At 36.2% G+C, this 23,071-nt stretch overlaps 1 protein-coding gene across 8 annotated transcripts in view; it reads left to right on the top strand.

Annotated features, from left to right (window-relative positions):
• The window catches only part of IGSF11 (immunoglobulin superfamily member 11), a 213,572-nt gene that overhangs the window by 168,645 nt on the left and 21,856 nt on the right, over positions 1-23,071 (top strand). For all 8 annotated transcript variants that reach the window (XM_017875351.1, XM_017875339.1, XM_017875330.1 and 5 more), the window contains one exon: positions 21,642-21,805. In XM_017875351.1, the coding sequence (XP_017730840.1) occupies positions 21,767-21,805 (39 nt within the window). In that variant the 5' untranslated portion in view covers positions 21,642-21,766. The remainder of the gene's footprint in view (positions 1-21,641; positions 21,806-23,071) is intronic.

Here is a 23,071-nt window from a genome sequence, read left to right as displayed (position 1 = left end):
TATATGCACTGGGAAATCAAAAAATGTGTGTGACTTGCTTTATTGAGATTTTTACTTTATTTTAGTGGCCTGGAACCAAATCTCTAATATCTCTGAGGTATGTCTGTATGTATACATACAGTATGCCTGTATGTGTATAGCCAGACCTCCATATTTGTGGGTTATGCATCCATGGATTCAACCAAACACAGATTGAAAGTATTTTGGGAAAAAAATTTTAAAAAACCAACAATAAAACATACAAATAGAAACACAATACTGTATTTACATAGCATTTACATTATGTTAGGTATTGTATGTAATCTAGAGATGATTTAAAGTATTTGAGAGAATATTTGTAGGTTACATGCAAATACTGTACCATGTTATATAAGAGACTTGAGCATTTGCGGATTTTGGTGTCTGGGGGGTGTCCTGGAACCAATCTCAATGGATACTGATGGGTTGAACTAATACAGGCGAAGAACTTAGAATGGTTCCTAACCCATAGTTAATAACCAATAAAGGGATGGATATTATTGGTCTACTATTATTTTTAAAAGAAATATCACTTGAAGCTTTCTTGAAGTGATGTTTTGTGGAAAAGAATCTGAAAAATAATACTACCACATTTTGTAGGATAGAAAAATCAAATGCTTATGTGTGTGTGTAGTTGTATCTGTGTGATGGAGAATTAGAAAATGTTAAGATACAGTGGCCAACTGGGGAGTAGCCTGTCTATAAGTTTCAATTTAGATTAAAAGCCAAAATACTCTGATCACCAAACCATACTCGTTTGTCAGCCAGCTTTGATCTATGAATCACCAGTTGCAATCCCTGATGTAAGGTATACATGCATGAAACATAGTTTAGTTCTATAAAAAGACTGAGTATTTAAAGCTGTGCTATCTATCATGCTAGCCATTAACCACATATGGACGTCTAAATTAAAATTCAGTTCCGCAGTCACATTAGGTACAGTTCACATGCTGAATAGATACATGTGGCTACTACTATGTTGAGTGGTGCAGATACAGGACAATTTCATCATTACAGAAAGTTCTATTGGATAGAGCTGACCTAGTGGCTTATAAACATATTCATTTATTACTGTCTACCAAGTTACCTGTTCCTTGATGAGAAATCACGAAGCGAGAGCCAGTAGACCGGTTATGCTCAGTACTGTAAGACTGGTCTTATACTACTTAGCTATTAATCTGCTCCCCAGCAGCAGCTTACAAGTTTGTTTTGAGGTTCTCCCAACCCTGCAAAGCTCTTGGTTTGGTGACTATAGGCCTCTGGCATTAGTTGATTCTCCAGGTTGAGGAGAAAATTTGATAGGGGAACAAAGTAGTTTATTTTCCCCCATGAACTTCAACGGATACATTATTAATGCCTTTCCAGGCAAGAAGGGGAAAATTGATTTGGGGTGTATATATGCTTGCATGGGAGTATTTTTTTTTACCCACTAGGATAAATACATCAGTGAGAAACCTTAACCTTGAATATTCTCTATAAAATATATAAAAGGCATATTACCTTAGGAATTTTTTACTGTGTCATCATACTGTTGTATCTCATCGTGGCAATCAACATTTGCTATCACTAGGATAATGCTTTATTGTTTATAATAGGAAATAGCACAGTTTTAACCTTAATGGTGATTTGAAGAATTTTTACTGTGTTAGAACTTAACTGGAGAGAGCTTGATCTGGTGAGGAGTTGATAGATCAGATCCCTTAGAGCTATTCAGGTTAGTGGATAGGATTGTGTCTCTTTTGCCATTCATGATGGAGCCCACGTGTTACTCCTTAAGCAGAGAAAGTATAGAGGGAACGTGTATGTGCTGTGGTTTCTTTAGAAAGAGTGATAGCATCAAGTATTATATGTTTCATGGGAAGTATAAATTTATGCTTCCATTCCTGACTCAATAAATATTAGGGATAATTCTTTGTATTTCCCTTTTTTAATGAGGGTTTGCATTGGTAATTATTCCTTCCCCTCTCTAGCATAACCTAATTTGTTCTAGGCCTTGGACTTGAGGACTAAGGCCAATTTTCATTGGTAAATTAATTTCAAATATTACCCTCACATTAGAGTAAATGTATCACTTCTCCCCAAGGGAAGATATGCAGAGGCTTTTTGACCTACCTGGAACAGCTGTTTGCTTACTCCTTTCTCCTGGGGCTGTGTGTTACAGTAGAAAGAAAATGAACATCATGAGACTTGAATTTTAGTCTTGGCTTTGATAAATGTTTTGGATTACTTTATGTAAGCTACTTTATTACTCCGAGTCGTTCCTTATTTTGTGTGTAAAATGAAGGTAACAGCCGCAATGCCCACCTAATTTGCAAGAATGTTGAGAATAATACATGCAAAATTGAAACTGCTTAGAGCCCTCAGAGGAAAGATAACAGATCTCAGGTTCAGGTTTCATCACATTTCAGCTATGCATGCTTCATTGTTAAAGCCTCTTAGATGTTAACAATTATGGAGTCTGTTTAGATTTCAGGAGAATCTTATTATTGAAGTGGTGTTTGTGTGGTTTTTGTGTCTGTGTATGTTCATGTGTTGTATTTCTTTTCAATGATGTCAGTGGTCAGACTACCCGTAGGGTTTTTTAAGCTTCTAGGCAACTCTGAGGCAGAGTATAACTTTTTTTTTTCCTCAGGTGGCTAAAACAATCCTAGTGAGACAGTGCATGAGTAATAGTAACAGAGGAGTTAAGCAGTTGTGACTTTCTGCTCCAATAGTAGAATGGTAAAAATCTTCGTTCTCTTTTTTGGTTTCTTGGGACAGATGGTCTTGGTGGCTGTTGACATTTTCTGTGGACTCTCTGGTGCCTCTTGTGCCCTTTGTCCCCTGTGCTACCCTGGTTGAGCTGGGGGCCAAAGAGTATCCATTTTCCTATCAGTTATTTTATGAAGTTTATCAGGATGTCTTTGCCTTCGTTATCATTTTATTTAAAAAATTGTGCCTTTAAATGTAATGTTTGCTTTCTTTTTTTTTTTTTTTTGAGATGGAGTCTCTCTCTGTCACCCAGGCTGGAGTGCAGTGGCGCCATCTTGGCTTACTGCAAGCTCCACCTCCCGGGTTCATGCAGTTCTCCTGCCTCAGCCTCCTGAGTAGCTGGGACTACAGGCGCCCGCCACCATGCCCAGCTATTTTATTTTTGGTAGAAATGTGGTTTCACTACGTTAACCAGGATGGTCTCGATCTCCTGACCTCGTGATCCGCCTGCCTCAGCCTCCCAAAGTGTTGGGATTACAGACGTAAGCCGCCGCACCTGGCCTAATGTTTGCTTTTTAAGGTTCTTACAGTTTTCTCGTGAGGAACTAGGGATAAATTCCCAGCATTTGAGTCAGAGAACAGGATAACAAATGGCTGTATTTACTATGACATCCAACAATGATCCTCCTCGTTGACTATTACCACCCTGTTTACTAGACCCAAAGTTTAACATGTAGACCTTTTCCCTGCTTAACTTGAGTTTCTGGTCAAGTCAAGGATTCTGTCACGTGCCATTTTGTGGGAACTTCATTTCTTGTGTGTTGGGACTTAGCATGCTGCTTTAATATCCACTTCTTTCTGAAGTCTCAAGTTTTCATGTAGACACAAGGCCCTGAGACCTGCCGTGTCCCAGCAGATTTCCTGCAGAGAAGTACTTTTCTGCCTTTTCCTCCCATGACTCTTGAATTCTTGTAGTAATTTCTGAGAGTAACAGTGACAATATCTTATTTTCAGTAGAAAATACATTTATTATCTGATATGTCCAAGAATCTGTGTTGCAAGAAGGACACAGTGTGTTTCAGCTGTTCGGTAACTTTCCTTACATTGTACATTTTGCCATTTGCAAAGCACTTTCACAGCATGTTTCTATGTATATATTTAACATGTGTGTGTATATACACATACACGTGGTAGAATTGCTGGTTCATAGAATTTGCGTATGTTTAGAAAATTGCCAAACCATTTTTTTAAAAGTGATTGTTCTACATCTGTGCATGTGCTTATAACCTAAATGCCAGTCAACAATAGAATGGATGATTAACTTATGGTGTATTCCTGAATCCAAGTATACTACATAGTAATAGAAATAAATGAACTGTAGCTATATTTAACAATTTGTATAAATCTTACCAACAAAAGTTGGAGCAGAAGAAGCCAAACACACACAAAATAGACAGTATGATTCTGTTTATATCAGGTTAACAATAGGCAAAACTAAAAGTATGATGTTAAAAGTCAAGATAGAAGTTACCCTGAATGGGGGAGGGTAGTGACTAAAAAGGGGCACAAAGAGGGCTTGTTTAGGAATCTGGTAATGTTCTGTTTCTGGTTTTATACCATGTGCTGGTTACAAAGGTGTGTTCTTTATCAGAAACCATTGAGAGGTATACTTGAGGAGTGTGTTTTTTCTTTATGTCCGCATACTTCAAAACACTCACATGAAAATGTGAATTTATAGCTAACTTTATCTTATTTGTAACAGTATTGGATTTATTTACTGTTGTAAATAAATTCTTATTTATCCATCAGTTTAAGGAACATTTATTTCATTTCACTTCTTCATTATGACAAAATCATTTCTTGTTATTTGTCAGTCTTACTCTCATAATCCACATCTCAACAATCACTTTCTTCATGAAACTTTATAATTACTGTTCTTTTGTTGATATCTAACCTGCATAACTGATTTCATCCCTAAATCCTCAGATTGTACATGTATATGTTTGTTGGATGTTTCTATGTTTGTTAATTAGTTGCAAGCCATTTTGCAACTAGTAATATCTTTGTCACAAAACCACAGACAACCTTGAAGAGTAATGAATTTTCTGAAGAATTAAATTGAAATGTTGTGAGGCTTCCTCTCTAGTTCTTAGGGGGTTCAGTATATCAGAGGGTGTGCACTGTGCGAAGGAAAGTTGTAGTTGGTGTCTAGGACTGCTGCTGCTTCCGGTCTCAACTGGAAGTTGTTTTAGGAGGAGAGAAAAGAGAGTAACTTTAAAAATTATTTGGAAGGAAATTACTAATATTGTTTAAATAGTTGTAGTACCTTAAATTCTTAACAATTTTCTCAACCCTTTAACTCAGAAGTTGATGGAAGCAACTCCTGACCTCGTGATCTGGCCACCTCAGCCTCCCAAAGTGCTGGGATTACAGGCGTGAGCCACTGCGCCCGGCCGTGTGCATTTGTTAAACAGTTAAAAACGTTAAGCCAAAATAAAGAAACAGTGATAGCAGACTAGGGAGCATTGTGCCCAAAGAGTGACTATACTCTTATTGTTTTACCTGTCATAAAAATGCCTGTTAGTGGTGACCCTTTCTAGATTTTCTGGTTTTAAACTCAGGAGAATGACTAATAGGGGTAAGAAGTGCTTTTCACCAGCAGTATGACATACATTGGACACAAAGTCATAATCCTGTAACATGACTAGTATGTCAGTCTTAGTTATTCAGGAATAGTAAAGGAGGTAAAAGCTCATTCTTCTATACTAAACATTGAGAAATCTGTTGGGCCTCAAAAGATTTCTTTTTTTCCTCTTCTTCTTCTTCTTCTTCTTTTTTTTTTTTTTTTAAGTAAAATAGGCTCATTTTAGAGATTAAATCTGTTGTAAAGTGCTATAAATAGGTTGCAAGTATAAGTGCAATAGAAAAATTACAATAATACTATGCTAGCCTAGTGTTTTAGTGGTTAGTCTTCTATAACAATGTGAAATCTCGGGGGGAAGTTGTGTGATTTTTAAAAAAATCATTACTGAATTTATTTTTCAGCATTTGTGTGTGTGTGTGTGTAGCACCAGTGGTTAATAATGTAAGTATATTTTTTGTCTTCCCATCTGTTTCTTGCTCCTGCAGTTCTATGGTTGCTATGGAGAAGGTTATGATAAGGAAAAGCACAATAAGGTTAAAAGTTCTTCTCTTTATCTGGGACAGAAATAACAATCTCCCACCACACCATCCTTTTTTACGCCCTCTGCCCTCATGTGATGATCTTCAATACTGCAGTGCCTGTTGCTGACGGGAAGATGGTTTGATGCTATATTTAAAAAAATTACACAGAGGAGCTAATTCTCTTCTTTTTTGCTTCTTTTAAGGTTGATGACTTTCATAATTTTAGTCTAGGCACAGAGCGGAAGGAGAGAATAAGCATATTAGGATGAATTGTCAACCCGGGACATTTCTGGTTTGGGTGGTTTTTTCCTTTAATTTCGTTTATGTGTTTCAGATTTTTTTTATTTTTTATTTGCTGATACGAGGTAAGAAAAGCTTAGAGAAAGGACCTGATGTGGAACAGTTGGGATTTGGTTAATCTGCTTAGAAATAACACTAATCTCTAGATCAGATGCTGTCAACAATACAGTGCCTTCTATCCCCATTATCTTCCTCTACTCTTTCCTTGCTTATGCTTCCTGCACTCTGTGGTTTCATTTAGTTTTATCTTTTCATTTCTTATCAATTTTTGTTTTTAAATATTTCTTTCGTACTTTTCCTTTACATTTTACTTTTGAATTTCACCATGGCCTCATCATGGGAAGTTTTTTGACTTTGAGGTGGCAGAGTGGAAAGCATAGATATGTAATAACTCATATGCCAAAATAAGCTTCTTCCTAATATATGCTTCAGAGTAACTTTGTGTTACTTTCAATAATCACAGTTGTAGATTTTTGTCAAAATAAGAGTATGACCACAATTTTCTTGAGAAGTTTGATGCTACTGGGACGATTATATGACACTAGGTGAATACGTGCTATTTTCTTTCCTCTGTTTTCTGTTTTTTTTTTCTGCTTATTTGTACGTTAGATTATTTTTTGAGATCAAATTCAATTGCTCTTTATTAAAAACCTCCTTTGTGCAAGGCATTTGATGTATATTTCTTCAAAGTGATTTTGTGAGGCAGATATTTTTATGCCTTTTCTTGAAGATGCCAAAAAACTAAGGCCAACAAATTAAAATAATGTGCCCCAGGCTACACAGTTAGTCAGTAGCTGTACCTGAATTCTACATCCTGTGCTCTTTTCAGCATTCCTCAGAGGCTGTAAGGGGTAGGAGTTAGGAAAGGCTCTGGAGTCACACTAGACATTGTTTTGAATCCCAGCTCCATCTCTGGGTCTCAGTTTCCTCATCTGTAAAATATGATTAATAGTCATATCACCTCCAAGTCTTGTTTGTTACTAACCTTTATATATATCACTTAAAACAATACTTGGCACGTAAGTTCTTGATGAATAGCATCAAGTACATTGAACATTAAATATATTGAATATTTACTATATTATGGTCTATGTGTACAGAGACCTGAGCATATAGATTCTACTTAGAATCAAATTGAGAAAGGCTTCTATTAAGAGAATTTACAGTGTCATGACTATATCAAGGAAGTACAGGGTGCCATGAGGGCATTTATAAAGGAAGCATAGTCTGTTCTGGAGGTCAGCAGAATTTTGAAATCTAAAGGATGGGTAGAAATGAGAGGGATAGTGTGTGTGTGTGTGTGTGTGTGTGTGTGTGTGTGTGTGTGTGTGTGTATTTCAAGCTAAGGCAGTAGACCACACAAATCTTAGATGGGAGAGCGCAGTGTGTTGCTGGACCTGAGAAAAGTCCACTGTGGAAGAAAGTACTATAAGATTAGCTGGAAAGATAGGCAAAGATCAGATTAAGCAGAACCTTGAAGGTCATAGAAAGTAAACTTAGATACATTGTATCAGAACCTAATGATGATGCCATATTACCTCTATCTATATTCCTAGACTTCAAGAGAACTTCTGAAAGGATAACCAAACTCTCTACTTCCACATTTAAAATATTGTATATTAAAACTGAGCTTTAAACTAGTACGAATTTAAAACTAGCTACAAGTAAACTAGTACTAAACACACATAGTACCGTAACTACGGTACCCGACTAGTACCTGAACGACAACATAACATATCTAAAATCAAGAAAATTTTAAAAGTAGTGTTTAATTTGGAAGGAAGCAGTGTTACTGGTGAACAAGAATAAAATATTTCAGTTGAGCCATTTTTAAAAAGAATTTAATTGGTTTCAGAATGTAACATCCTTCCTGATGGTTTCAGATGGCTTTATTTGTTCATAAATAACTCTACTTGTTGATTTAGCCACTTTTGTCATATGAATGCTTCATTAAACAAATGGAGCTTGCTCATTATAGCCAAGTAGAGCTATATTCAACCAAGTGGTGAAGTTGAGAGTACACGGTTGTATTTAACAGCAAAGGCCCTTTATCTGGCCTCTTGCCATCTGGAAACTCTAGATAGCATTTCCCAATATAAATCTCAATGTAGTAACCAGACTGATAAGGACATGCAACTATAGCATCACAGTGTCAGAGAGGCCTACCAAAATATAAAGTGCTCCGTATACAGGAAAGAAAAATACGTTCTTCTCACCCTATTCATTATCCAAGTTAAAAGCCTAGATTTTCAGAAGTCCTTTAGAAAGCTAAACAGCAAGGAATTTTTATTTTATTTTCCCTGAGAAAGGCCAGTCACATGGAAGTTCAGATTTGGCTAGAGGGGTATCATTGTAATAAAAGACAATCCTGAAATGTGAAAAAATAGCCCCTAGATTCTGTCATTTTTTTCTGCTCATTCCCTGCCTTGTCTTTAAACTATGATTTCTGAAATTTTGAAAGCACAGAGATTTTTTTTTTAGAAGTCCTTATCTAATGCTTGGGGTATTAAAATTTATTTTTAAACTTTATTCATCATTTCTAGGCTCTACAACATTTTGTAAGAAATGTATATTTATCTGTTTCTGAAAATGTCAAGTTGAATTCAAATCTGAGACCCCTTTTTAAAAAAATCAGTGTGGATATTATCAATTATTGGGGCTCCCTTCTATACACTGCAGTCTCTCTTACAGAGCCAGAATGCTGGGAGGACCCCTCTGGTCTTCTGCGGAGTAACTGCTTTTTGTTCAAGCCCCTTGTTCAAGCCCACAGGATCCTTTATGTTGCTCTGCAGCTTCTGTGCCTTGTAGGACACATGGAATGTTGTTATGACCAGAGCCCCAGTCTCCAGGACAGCCATCCTCTTTGAGGCACCGTTATGTCCTTTGTCCTCTGAGCAAAGTAGAGCATGGATCTCCTCTTGTCAAGGAACTTGGCCAACTTCCATTCCCCTCCCAGTAGTCTTTTTTCTCCTTTATCAGGCTCAAAGGCAGCCCCTCCCACCTCCTCTGCCCCGGTGTAGCTTCCTCAGTGAGCATAGGCTTCACATGAGACAGGAAGCCTGTTGATCTTCAGTAGTTTCATCTTTCCACCCTACAAAGCCCACAAGATAAAGGAGTACATAGAGGGCTTGACAAAGATAGGCTTAGAAGAGTTAGGAGAGAGGAAGGAGAAAGACATAATTTTTAATGTTTTCATTTGTTGCTTGCTATAGTCAGCATAGTCATATTCATGGGTGACAATCATATTTTGAATAGTATTTCTATTTGGAGGCATTCCCACGTTATGAGTCTGCCTCCCCAGTGTTAGAAATGAGAACTTGAATTTCTGGCCTCTTGTGCAGCTTGGACTTCGGCCCTTCAGTCAGATTCACATAGAGAGTCTCTGGCCCTGACTTGAAAGAAGAAACTTGAAAGAAGAAACATGACAGAACAAGCTCTATGTTGAGCTTCTATTGCTAACATAGCAGCGTAAGAGTATGGCTTTGCAGGGTCATAGTGTTGTAGGGTTAAGTGCCTGATACAGCACTGAGACATCATTCGTAGTTGCAGTAAAGTTTTGGCATTTGGGGTTTGGTGACAGGGACAGTTGCAGCAATTTTCTTAAGCCAGTTTTACGGTATAGTTATGGATGTTTTCCTGGAAGATTAGCTCTTACTTTGTTTCTCAAGTCAACTCCATGATTCTGTAAGCTTCCTAACATACCTTTTGCTAAAAAAAATTTAAAAATCAGATTTATAAAGTATAACTAACATACAATAAAATCCCTCTTTTTAGGTATATAGTTTACTGAGTTTTGACAAATGTTTCGTCTTGTGTTCACTACCATAACCATGATGTACAATATTTCTATCACTCCAAGGAGTTCCCTTCTGCCCTATGTGGTATTCTTTGCCCCACTCTAACCCTCAGTCCCAGCTCCAGCATCTGGCAACTGCTGCTTTGTTTTCTGCCTGTATAGTTTTGCTTTCTCCATGGATTTTTTTTTTTTTTTAAATGGATACGTGCAGTATATAGCCATTTGTTTCTGGATTATTTCACTTAGCACAATAGCTTTAATATTTAGTCATTTTGCATCTATCAGAAGTTTGTGTGTTTTTTTGTTCATAAGTAATATTTCATTAAATGGCTATGTCACAATTGTTTTATCCATTTGCAAGTTGGTGGGCATTTGAGTTGTGTCAGGTATTTTGGCTACTAAAAATAAAGATGTAGTGAACATTTGCATATAGGTTTTTCTGTGGATCTGTATCTTTACTTGTCTTGCATAAATATCTATAATTGGAATTGCTAGATTTATAGTTAAGTATACATTTAATTTTGTAAGAAAATGTTTCCAAATGACTGTACTACCTTTCATTTCCTTCAGAAATGTATGAGAGTTAGTTGTTCTACATTCTCGTCAACACTTAGCATTGTCATGTTAATATAATATACTCTAGTTAATGTTTTGTATTATCTCAATATGGTTTTAAGTTCCCTGTTGACTAATGAAGTGGAGCATCTTTTCAGGGTGTTATCACTCATTTGTATGCTTTCTATCTATAGTGAAGTGTCCAAATCTTTTGTGCATTTAAAAAATTGAACTGTTTTGTTGAACTTTAAGAGTTTTTAGGTATTATAAATATAAGAACTTGTGTCTTGAAAATATTTTTTCCCAAACTATGGCTTGTATTTTTATTTTCTTAATAGTGTCTTTTGAAGACAAGAAACTGTTAATTTTGATGAGGTCTTCTCAATTTTAAGTAGTTAATGCATTTTGTATCCTATTCCAGAAGGCTTTTCTAACTCAGAGTCATAGAGAATTTCTTCTGTATTTTCTTCCAGAAGTTTTACAGTTTTATTGATGTGTTTAAATTTTGTATCTAGTTTGAATTAGTTTTATATAAAGTATTTTTTTTCAAAAAGAGTAAACTCTTCCCACTGAATGGCTTTGACACCTTTGTTGGAAATCAATTGCCCATTTAGATATGAATCAATTTTGGACTCTCTATATGTCCTTATGCCAATGCTACTTTATATTACTTTATAACTTATTTTCTTTTGAAAATTTGACTATTCTAATATTCACTTTTGTACATACATTTCAGGAGTAATTTGTCTACTTATACAAAACAGCTCGCTGAAAATTTGATTTGGATGCTATTAAATCTAAAGATAAATTTGGGTTGACTTGACCTCTTAACAGTATTGAATCTTTTGACCAATAGTCACAGTTTGTCTCTCCATGCAGTAAAGTCTTTAAATTTCTCTCAGAAAAATTTTGTAATTTTCATTGCACAGATCTTACAGATATTTTCTTAAAGTTATCCCTAACTATTTCATGTTTTGGATGCTATTGTAAGTGGTATCATTTTCAAATTTTAATTTCCAAATATTCGTTGGTACTGTATAGAAAAATAGTTGCTGTTTGTATATTGGCCTTGATTTCTGAAACCTTGCTAAACTCATTTATTAGGATTAGTTGTTGTTTTGTAGACTTGTAAGAATTTTTAATGCAGATGTGTTATCTGCAAATAAATACAATTTTACTTTAAAATTTTCAAACTATATGTCTTTTAATTCTTATTCTTGCCTTATTGCAGTGACTACAATCTGCATGTTAAATAGACGTGGAAGAGCAGACATCTCTCCTTGTTCCTTACTGTCGGAGGAAAATCTTTTACCATTAAATTTGTTAGCTGTTTGAATTACTGGTACTGATTATATCTCTTTGTTCTTTTTTTGATGTCTGTAGGATCTGTAATTATGTCTTTTCTTTCATATCTGATATTGATAATTTGTAACTTTTTTCTTTATTCTTTGTCAGTCTGGTTAGAGATTTGTAAATTTTATTGACCTCAGATAACTAAACTTTGATTTGATTTACCTTGTTGTTTTTCTGTCTTTATTGAATTCTACTCTGTCTTGATACTTTGCTTCTGTATGCCTGCATTTGATTTAATTTATATTACTTTTTAAAAAAGTTTCTTAAGGTGGAAACTTAGGTCATTGATTATAAACCTTTCTTCTTTTCTAATTTTCTTTCTTCTTTTCTTCAGCACATTTAGATGCTGCTATTACTTTTCTCTAAGTAATGCTTTGGTTGCTTCCCCACAAATTTTGGTATGTTGTGTTTCCATATTCACATAATTAAAAATATTTCCTAGTCTTCCTTGTGATTTCTTCTTTGACCTGTGAATTATTTATAAGTGATTTTTTTTTTTTTTTTTTTTGAGATGGAGTCTTGCTCTGCCACCCAGGCTGGAGTGCAGTGGCACGATCTTGGCTCGCTGCAACCTTTGCCTCCTGGGTTCAAGCAGTTCTCCTGCCTCAGCCTCCCAAGTAGCTGGGACTACAGGCATATGCCACCACGCCTGGCTAATTTTTGTATTTTTAGTAGAGATGGGGTTTTGCCATGTTGGCCAGGCTGGTCTTGAACCCTTAACCTCAGGTGATCCACCTGCCTTGTCATCCCAAAGTGCTGAGATTACAGGCGTGAGCCACCACACCCAGCCCGAAGTGATTTAAAAAAAAAAATACATGATGGTTTTCTAGATTTCTTCCTGTTAATTGGGTTTAGTTTAACTCATATTCTTTATATAACTTTAATTATTTAAAAATTTCTAAAGTTCATTTTATAGTCCAGAATATGTTCTGCCTTGATGAATGTTCCATGTCTACTTTAAAATAATGTATATTCTATGATGTTAGGTAGAACATCCTAAAGTTTTCATTTATGTTATGTTCATTGTTCAGGTCTTCTGTGTTTTTACTGTTTTTATCTGTTCTATAAGTTAATGACTGAGACTTGTTGCAATCACCATAATTGCAGGTTTTTCACTTTTTGTCCTTTTAGTTCTGTCAGTGTTTGCTTCTTGTACTTTGAAACTCTGTTGTGAGGTGCATACACAGCACTGTTATGTTCTTGATGAATCAGACTACCCTTTTATCATTATGTAATATCCCTCTTTATGCCTGTTTTAGTTACTTGACTCTTCTGTCTTCACATGCTACTGCTTTCCCAAACTCTTTGCTTTCTCAAACTATATTATCTTATAATAGTTACCTCATAATTAGCTGTCCAGCCTCTCCTTGGTGAGTTGCCGATTCCTGGTACAATCACTTGTAGCCAGGATGTAAATAAGATCCTATGTCATAAACCATAGCGACTCATGTTCAAGGAATTGCTTCTTTGTCCTCCCTGAAGTCAGTTTTGAGTGTGGTAGCAATCATAGTAGCATGTCCATCATAATACTGCAAAACCTGGTTCTGCTTTTGTGCCTTGATTCTTTATAGCTAATTGTAATCACATTACTTGCTTAGTTTTAAATAAGAGGTTACAAACATAAATGCCCACAGGAGTCAGACAGGTAACATGATGGAGTAAAGTGGATTATATCGTGGAATAACAGGAAGTGGGTGGGGATCCTGGCAGTGTGGAAAGCTCCTGTTTCGTCTAAAGGGGCTGCACTAATCAACTGCCATGTGAAATGCAGGCCTGGTGTTACTAACTGCCCCTCAAAAGGGGATTCCTAAGTGGAGTAGAATACGTAAACTGATAGCCAGATACGAAATCAGGAGGAAGTGATAATAATAGGAAACTTGCTGAAGAGAATTCTGATAAAGTTCACACCAAGTTTTAGGAGATACTGCTGAGTTAATGCTACCCACGTAATATATATGCCATGACATGTAGGAATCAAGTAAGCATGTATACACATGCATATATATACACACACATATATACATATGTACACACACATACACACATATATATATAGAGAGAGATCTTTTGGAAAGTGACAAAGAGGAGTGATAATCTAGAGAGCGTGCATTAATTAGTTCAGTATAAGGCATGCTCTTTGCCCTTGGGATGGTCCCTAAGCAATGTTTGTGGTTGAAGGGGAGAAGTCAATTAGAAAGCACTGAAATTATATCTAAAGGGAAACTGTAGTAGCACAGAAATAGAATACAATTACATATTATAGCCAGACTATTACATGTTACATAGACTGTGTAATGAATGTTTAATGCTTCAGCCAGAAAATGAAGATATATAATTTTATGGTAGCTTGCCATCGTATACCAACCATAAAATACATTGTGTGATATGACATAAAATGAAGTAGAAACTTGGCAGTGATCCTGTAAATTGATTAATGTAGATGACCAATATGTAATAGAGCCATCTATATTGATAAGTTAGTGAGCTATTACTCTTCGTTTCACTTAGCACTGAGTAAATAGCCAAAATATAAGTGAATTTCAGCTAATGCAAACATTGTTTTTAGTTGAGATGACAGATTGTAAAAAGAAAGAGTATATGGTAAGTATAAAGGTAGATTATTTCATCTAATTAAAATTTGGTTAAAATATGAAGGGAGAATGATTTGTTTAAAAAACGACTACAATGCTAGAGAATTGTGGTATTCCTTAGTTTCCTTCAGAAAATGAGGATAGTGTAGAATTTTTGCTTTTTGAATTCATGTCAGTCTGATAAACTGTAAAACTTAATTTGATAGGTTAAGTAAATTTGTATTACATGTCTTACATGTCTTCATATAGGAAATGCTTGTGAGATCGTATGGGAAGATATAAACCAATAAGCATTTTGTGACCACTGATAGTAACATTTTAGGCAGAAGGATAACATAGGTCTCCCAAAGTGCCATAAGGTCTTTTTGATGCTTTGCTGATTATATTCCCAGAGGGAAGTGTTCTGGCAGTTGGGCTGATCATGAAACATGAGCCCTTGCTCCATAGTCATCAGAGAACACTATTGTGAAATCTCCATTGGATTACTTGGGCCAGTCCCCGTTGTGAACTTCTGACGTTCTATCTCTGATGCGTTTGCAGGGGGGATTTCATGTCATTTGACTCTAGCAGTAGGCAGATAACTGTAAAATGTCCATTGTTCTCTTGGCTGTGTAGTATGGATGGTACCTCCTAGGATTTTTAAAGATTCTTTGTTGCCAGCTTCATTTCCTCTAACATGTACCAAGAGGTTTGAGATAATGTGAATGCCTTTCTGCTTTAAATCTTGGGAAACAGGAGTATAAATAAGGATTATAGACAACTGTATTTATGACTTTAACTCCTCAGAGGAAATATGACCATGCACTTTATTCTTTTTTATGTAATTGCTGAGAGTCATTCAGAATTCATGAGTTGACTCATTTTTTCTTGGGTGAAATACAAAGAAAAGATTCAAGTGCAAAATGCTGTCACTTTGGCTCTTAAAGTATGCATTTTACGTTTAAATATTGCAAATTGTAAGATGTTTTAAGTGTTTTTATTTATTTATTTATTTTTTTGAGATGGAATCTCACTCTGTTGCCCAGTTTGGAGTGCAGTGGTGCAATCTTGGCTCGCTGCAACCTCCTCTTCCCCTTCCAGGTTAAAGAGACTCTCCTGCCTCAGTCTCCCATGTAGCTGGTACTACAGGTGCCCACCACTATGCCTGGCTAATTTTTGTATTTTTGGTAGAGACAGAGTTTCACCATGTTGACCAGGCTGATCTCGAACTCCTGACCTCAAGTAATCTGCCCACCTCAGCCTCCCAAAATGCTGGGATTACAGGCGTGAGCCACTGCACCCAGCCTAAGTGGATTTTTAATCTAATATTTCGCATTCAAGTTTAAATTCTTGCCTAGAATTTCAAACATGGAAATATACTTTAAAAGGAAATAGGTTTTTTTTTTTTGTTTTTTTAATAGGATAGAAAAAAAGCATGAAAAATGCAAATAAAACACCCATTTCCCTCATTCTTACTCTAAGAAACTTTTTATTACACATAGTTCTATCAATATACTAAAGAGGAACCATGAGACACATTCACAGAGTAACTTAATGTTGTCTTCTGCATACCTTTACATTCATTCATGAGTCAGTTCTTTCCCTACATGAGAACTAAAGCAGGTTATACAACTTTTCTGATCACTTTAAATTTAAAAAATGAAACAAAACAAGAAAATCTTAATTTATATACAGAATTATAAGTATGGTTCCCTGATTGCCAGTGAGATACCCTCTAGGAGTCCAGATATCCGGCTTCAACTTTCCTCTACTGAGGTCCCATCAGCGAGCCCTCTTGTTAGGACCTGAGATGACCCTGCACCAGCTTTCATGTGTGTTCACCTACAAGGTGGGAATAGGGTGAGTGAGTCTTATAGTGTACCATAGCTCTAATTTAGAAGTTCTCTCCACAAAGCCTCTTTACAGACTTTCACCCTTGACTCATTTATTCCCTTTGTGTAGTCCTCAAAGTTATGTAACCAATTTTCAGCTATCTTCTTTGTGCAAATTCTTGAGGGCAGTTTGTCTTAAAACTCTCTTTGGCATCTGATATATACACACTGTATATATATACACACAAACATATACACATATATATATACGTATATATGCACATACATATGTATATGTGTATATATGTATATACGTGTGTGTGTGTGTATCTCGGTATATATAACACCCTGATATTTTCATGTGGAAATTGAAGGAATTGGATTAGATCAATTTAGCAACATGTATTTATTGAGTTCCTGTGGTGTGCTTTCTTAGACCATACAGTATACTGATGAGGATTTGTTAAATAATCGCCAGGTATGATTAAAAGCTTGGTGGTGTTCTGACACTACTTCATGAGACTCTGACCTAGACTGAGAGGTCAGGGCTTTTCTTGTGAGAAGGTATCACTTGAGCTATTGTAAATGATGAGTAGGTTACTAAGAAGCCAGGGTTTATGAGTAGGTTACTAAGTAAAGAAGTTGAGGTTTGGAACAAAGCAAACCAGACAGAGGAAAGACAGAAAACAGAGTAAAGACTCAGATTCCAGGAGTCAAGAGAAATTTAGTTAGTAAAATGTGCCAGATTTGATCATGGATTGGGTTTGGGAGATGATGACAGAGTTGACTTGCAGATTTCTAAATGTCTGGCTTGCCCAGCTTGGCCCTGTTTGATCCATTCACAATCATAGGGAGCATCAGGAAGGAGCCAGAATATATTTGGGAGGTGAGCATGCAAAGGAATAGTTTGATCTTGGACACGCTGACTTTTGAGGTGCCTTTGAGGTAGCGACATGATGAAGTCTAGGAGGCAATTGCATATAACAGGAGAGATTTTGATTAGAGATATGAATTTGAGAGCCATTAGCATTTACATGAGAATTGAATTCATGATGGTAAATGAAATTCTATAGGGAGATAGTTTAGAATAAGGCATCAAGTCAGCACTTTCAGAAATACCAACATATAGTAACCATGTGGAAAAGGGTAAAACAGCAAGAGAAAGTGAGAAGTGTCCAGAGAGTTGGGAGGAAAACCAGAAGTGAATTATATTAACATCACTGAAGCTAAGGGAAAGGTGTGTTTTAAGGAGGAGGGAAGGGTCCTCTCTGTCAGATGTTTACAAGAGTCCAGGAATGATGACAAGTGTCATTCAGCCACAAGGAGGTCTCTGGGAAGCCTAGGGAAAATTGTTTTTAAGAAGTGATTGGGGCAGAAGTAGATTGAAGACTATGGAGTAGGAATAGATTCTGTGGAGAGAGTATAGACAGTGCTTTCAAAAAGATTGACATGAAGTATCAGAGAGCTAGGACCTCCCTGGTGAGGACTGTGAGGTGTAGGGAGGTAGGAATTTTGTTTTCAGTTTAAATTCTTGAGGATGTTTAAATGCTATCAGGAAGTCTCCAGCGCAGAGAAGGGGGTTGAAGTTACGGGAGGGGGCAGTCTATGACAAGGTCACTAGGGAGCCAAGCAGATGGTATTTAAAGCTCACATACAGGGTTGGTCTTAGATAAACTCCTCTAATCTGACATGAGAGAGGGAGATGAGGGTGAGGCTGACTGAAACTGATTTGCAGATTGAGAAGCAGGAAGTAGAAGGAGTTTCTAATGCCTTTATGTAAAAGTCCATTCTAGTTTTAAATATTATCCTCATATAATGTTGGAGTGATAATAATAACAACAAACACATATGGAATGATTTCTGTGTGTTGAGTTACGTGTAGTAGTGTGTGTTTCTTATAGACTAACTGCCTGGGTTGGAAGCCAGACCTCCACTTCCTAGCTTTGTGACTGTGCGACCTTGAGCTGTATTTTTAATTCTCTGTTTTTCTACTGTAAAATGAATATAATGTCAGTAAGTACCTTATAGGATTAAATGAGTTTGCATATATGTATATATATAATACATGTTATATATAGAGAGAGCTTAATGTGGACTTGGTGTAGTCAGTGTGACCTAAAATTATTAGCTAGAAATAGTAGTGGTGGTGGTAGTCATTCTCAGCATCTGGTACTGCCCTCATCATACTCCTTGTATGATGTGATGATAATATTTAGCTCTGTCTTACAGATGAAGCAACTGACTCAGAGATTAAGTTACTTGTTTGGGGCCATGCAGCTAAATAGGTGAAAGTACCACATCTCAAACCAGATCTGTACAGCTTCAAACCTACACCTTTGCAGTTCTGAAAGCAGCTCATCTAGAATATTTCTTCTTCAACTATTTCAGAATGTGAGATTTTAGGATTGACCTTATGTAAAAACGTGAAGTAAGTGAAGTTGGCCTTTCACAACTTCAGCTGCCCCAGAGGCTTGCTCTGTGCCAGCAGTCCTGTGGCTTCCCTGGCTCCTAGCCCTGTCCCGCACAGCTCCTTGTCCTCTGCTCACCCTATTGTGGTTGCTTTCTCTTTCTCTTTCATTCTTAGTTCATATTGGTTATTTTAAAAAATTTGTATCAAAGATTATTTGAGTTAAGCTTGAAATTAGTGAATTGCTGGTGGAAGGTACTTACAATCCCATATAGTTTAAGGTGGGATCATATTTCCTTTACTCCTTCGTTGGAGTATTGTCTGAAGAATGCAGTGATGGAGGTTCTGGCACTAGTTGACTTCCACACTCATTCTTAAAAACATCTCTATCAGCATTTATTGTGAATTTATCATATCATTATAACAAATACATTTTCTCACCCACTTCTACCTTATGAGGTAGCTCATTCTATTCATTACCTGCTTCATGATCAAGTAACCTTCCCTCAGGAATTAAGATCACTAATTCCTGAGGTTCTTTCAATTTCTTTTTAAAAATTTAGAGACTTCCCCTAATGTTATTTATCTTAGAAACTTTTCCTGATGTCATCAACTTTGTAGTTTATCACAGACTTCTTTACATTCTTCTTCTATAGACTTATATATATCACAGAATATCTTTATATTCTGTCACAGACAGTTTATGAAACATTTTATTCTGCAAATTTAACTCCTAAGAACATCGTCAGACTCTATGTGAAGAACATGAAGTTCTATAGGGGGAAGGTGTTATGTATGTTTATTTTTTAAACTAATTGTAATCATAACTGTGTGTTATTCTGTTACTTTTTTGGGAGAATTGAGATGCTATCACTTCAAAGTAAAATAGTTTGAGATACTGTCATAGACTTAATGTGTTTTTCATGATCTAAAATAACTTCTTTGTAGGGTCTCCATGGCCTATTTTGATCTACTGTTATTTCCATACTGTTTCATCATCCCAGGGAGGAGGCTTTGCAGAGGAGATAACAGTTATTTTGATTTCTCATGAGTTGGCTCTGGTGAATCAGTTTTCTTTTTTAGAATTTTAAGTGTTATTGACATACAATTTATACTCCATAAAATTACTCCTTTGAACTACAAAATTCAGTGACTTTTGGCCGGGTGCGGCGGCTCACGCCTGTAATCCCAGCACTTTGGGAGGCCAAGGCAGCCGGATCACAAGGTCAGGAGCTTGAGACCATCCTGGCTAACATGGTGAAACCCCGTCTCTACTAAAAATACAAAAAAATTAGCCGGGCATGGTGGTGGGCGAGTAGTCCCAGCTACTCGGGGGGCTGAGGCAGGAGAATGGCATGAACCTGGAAGGCAGAGCTTGCAGTGAGCCGAGATAGTGCCACTGCACTCCAGCCTGGGCAACAGAGTGAGACTCTGTCTCAAAAAAAAAAAAAAAAAAAAAGAAAGAAAAGAAAATTCAGTGACTTTTAAACTTGCAGAGTTGTGCAACCATCACAGAAACCTAGTTTTAGTTTTCCATCACTAAAAAGTCCCATTAAGTCTATTTACAAGTCCCTTTGCCATCCTTTGTATCCCCGGGTGGTACTAATCTATTTTCTGTCTCTATAGATTTGCCTTTTCTAGACATTTTATATGTGTGAAATCATATATAGTGTTTTGCATCTGGCTTCCTTGAGAAATATGTTTTGGGAGGCTCATGCGTGTTGTAAGATGTATCAGTACTTTGATGGGTTTTGTTTCTGAACAGTGTTCTGTTGTATGGATATATCACATTTTGTTTGTCCATTCACCAGTTGATGGATATTTGTATTATTTCCTTTTCAGGACATGATATAAATAATGCTGTTATGAATATTCATGGACAAGTCTTTGTGTGGACATACTTTTTCATTTTACTTGAGTAGATTCCTAGTAAATGAAATTGCTGACTACTAGTATGTTATGATTATTTAGGTTTATGAACATTTTCTGTTGATTTTTATTTAGGTCTGTGATCATTTTCTGTTGATTCTGTATTCAGAATATTTAATTTTTGGCATATTGCTATCAAATGATCCCAGCACCATTTGTTGAAAAGACTGTTTTTGCCCCATGTAGTTGTCTTGTACCTTTATTGAGAAGCATTTGACCGTAAATATAAATATTTATTTCCGTACTCTCAACCCTGTGACATTTATCTGTATGTCTATCCTTAAAAGGCTAGTACCATACTCTTCTACTACAGCTATATAGCAAGTTTTAAAATCAGGTAGTGTGAATTCTTCAGCTTTGTTCTTGTTTTTCAGTACTCTTTTGGCTATTCTAGTTCTTTGTCTTTCTATATGTTTTAGAATTTGTCAATATCTACAAAACGACTACTGGGATTTTGACTGGACTAGCTCTGAATCTATAGATCAATTTAGGGATAATTGGCATCTTAAGATTGACTACCAATTCATGAACGTTACATATCTCTGCATATATTTAGTCTTACTGATTTCTTTTATTAGCATTGTATACTCTTCTGTGTATGGATGCTGTACACATTTTGTTAGATTTATATGATTTGTTAGATTTATATGTAAGCATTTAATTTTGCACTGTGCTTATGTAACAACAGTTTGAAAATTCAGTTTATTCTTAATCTTTCATCAAAATCCATCAGTTGAATTAATCTGTGTCGTATTTGAATCTGGCCACATATCAGATAGCCTCTTCCAAAAGAGAGTAAAGAGCTTCTAATGTTTTTCTGTTGTAGTTTCCAGGAGGTAAAGGGATGAACCATTTTTATTATTTTGACTCAGTGACTGGTCAGCAGTTGTTTAGTAAGACTATCATGTCAGTGTGTTCACATGATCAATAATAATGTGATAACATAAAACACACAAACCTTCCCGAAGGAGTTTGGACTATCGGGAAAGGGCAAGCATATAACCTCCCTGTTCCTTCTTCTGTAGGTGTTGCAGCATCCCTGGAAGTGTCAGAGAGCCCTGGGAGTATCCAAGTGGCCCGGGGTCAGACAGCAGTCCTGCCCTGCACTTTCACTACCAGCGCTGCCCTCATTAACCTCAATGTCATTTGGATGGTCACTCCTCTCTCCAATGCCAACCAACCTGAACAGGTACTTCTGTTCCATCCTGTGCTACCTCTGAAAGGTTAATCTTTTCAGAGGAGGTGGGTAGGGAAGCATCCTGAGTACATCTTTGGTTTCAAGAGTAAGGTGGCATTTTCCATGTGTGTGTGCTCTTTTAAGGCCTACTCCTCTGCCTTATCAGCCAACTATCAGAAGAGGCTAACCTCTTTTTAAAAAGGTAACAGATGTTAAGAATATCCTCCTGAGAGTTTTATGTAGGAACCTGTAATTTTATCAAAAACATTGCTAATAGGCAATTTTGACCGTAAGGGACTGGCACCAACACAGATGGTTGAGAGCATACTTTTAAAAGATAGTGATAATAGTAAGGAAGTAACATTAGGTTGTAGTAGTTGATTTTTTAAAGTTAATTTCACTAGTATTTTAAAGTAAAACATGACTAGCCATGTTAGCCAGCTCAAAAAGTCTCATATAAATTATTAATATAATGTGTACGTGAAAGAATGTACATGAAAATGGAAGCTACTCCCCAATAAGCTGTATTAATTACAGGAAAAAGACACATAATTTGTAGAACTCACTGCAGAAAATAATGCCCAGGAAGTTAATGAATTGTGATAATGCTTACACCTTTATTTACAATGTTAAGCTTTTCTCCTTCAGTAAGCTTATTACCTCAAAATATTTGATAAGGTATATTTTCTGATATGAAATTAAATAGAAGCTTCTTTTGTTTCTTCATAGAATTTTTGTAGTTAGACTCTGCCTTCAAGATCATTTTATTCAATCTTATTATTTTAGGAATCAAGGATGGAGTTAAAGAAGTAAAGAGCTTGAGTAGAGTTACTAAACACATTTACAGGTAGAGCTTGAATAGAACTGAGTCCCTCACTCACAGCCCAATGGACTTTTTGTTATGTCATTCTAGGTCTTCCCTGAAGACTTAACTTTGATAATAGAGGCTGACATAAGAACAGCAGTCATGGACTTGTAACTCTACTTCCCTTCTGTGACATTTATTTACTTTCAGTCTATACCTATGATCTATCATTATGTGACCTAATAAGCATGAGAATGGCAGTGCTAATATTTTTTAATTTTTATTTTGGAATAAATTTTTTGAACTGGTAAAAATATTTATGAACTGATAGTAGGGTGGGTAGCAGCAAAGACATTATTTATGTTCTGATGTGTTAGGTAAGGAAAACATATTATTCTAATTTGATATGTGAAAAATTAAAACTCTAAGATACCTATGAACAAGTACTGGAAAAAAAAGTTGATGATAACTCT

Source organism: Rhinopithecus bieti, unplaced genomic scaffold, assembly GCF_001698545.2.
Source record: "Rhinopithecus bieti isolate Rb0 unplaced genomic scaffold, ASM169854v2 scaffold_1251, whole genome shotgun sequence".
NCBI classification, from domain to species: domain Eukaryota; kingdom Metazoa; phylum Chordata; class Mammalia; order Primates; family Cercopithecidae; genus Rhinopithecus; species Rhinopithecus bieti.
The sequence above is the reverse complement of the archived record's forward strand: the minus strand, read 5'-3'. Positions and strand labels throughout refer to the sequence as shown.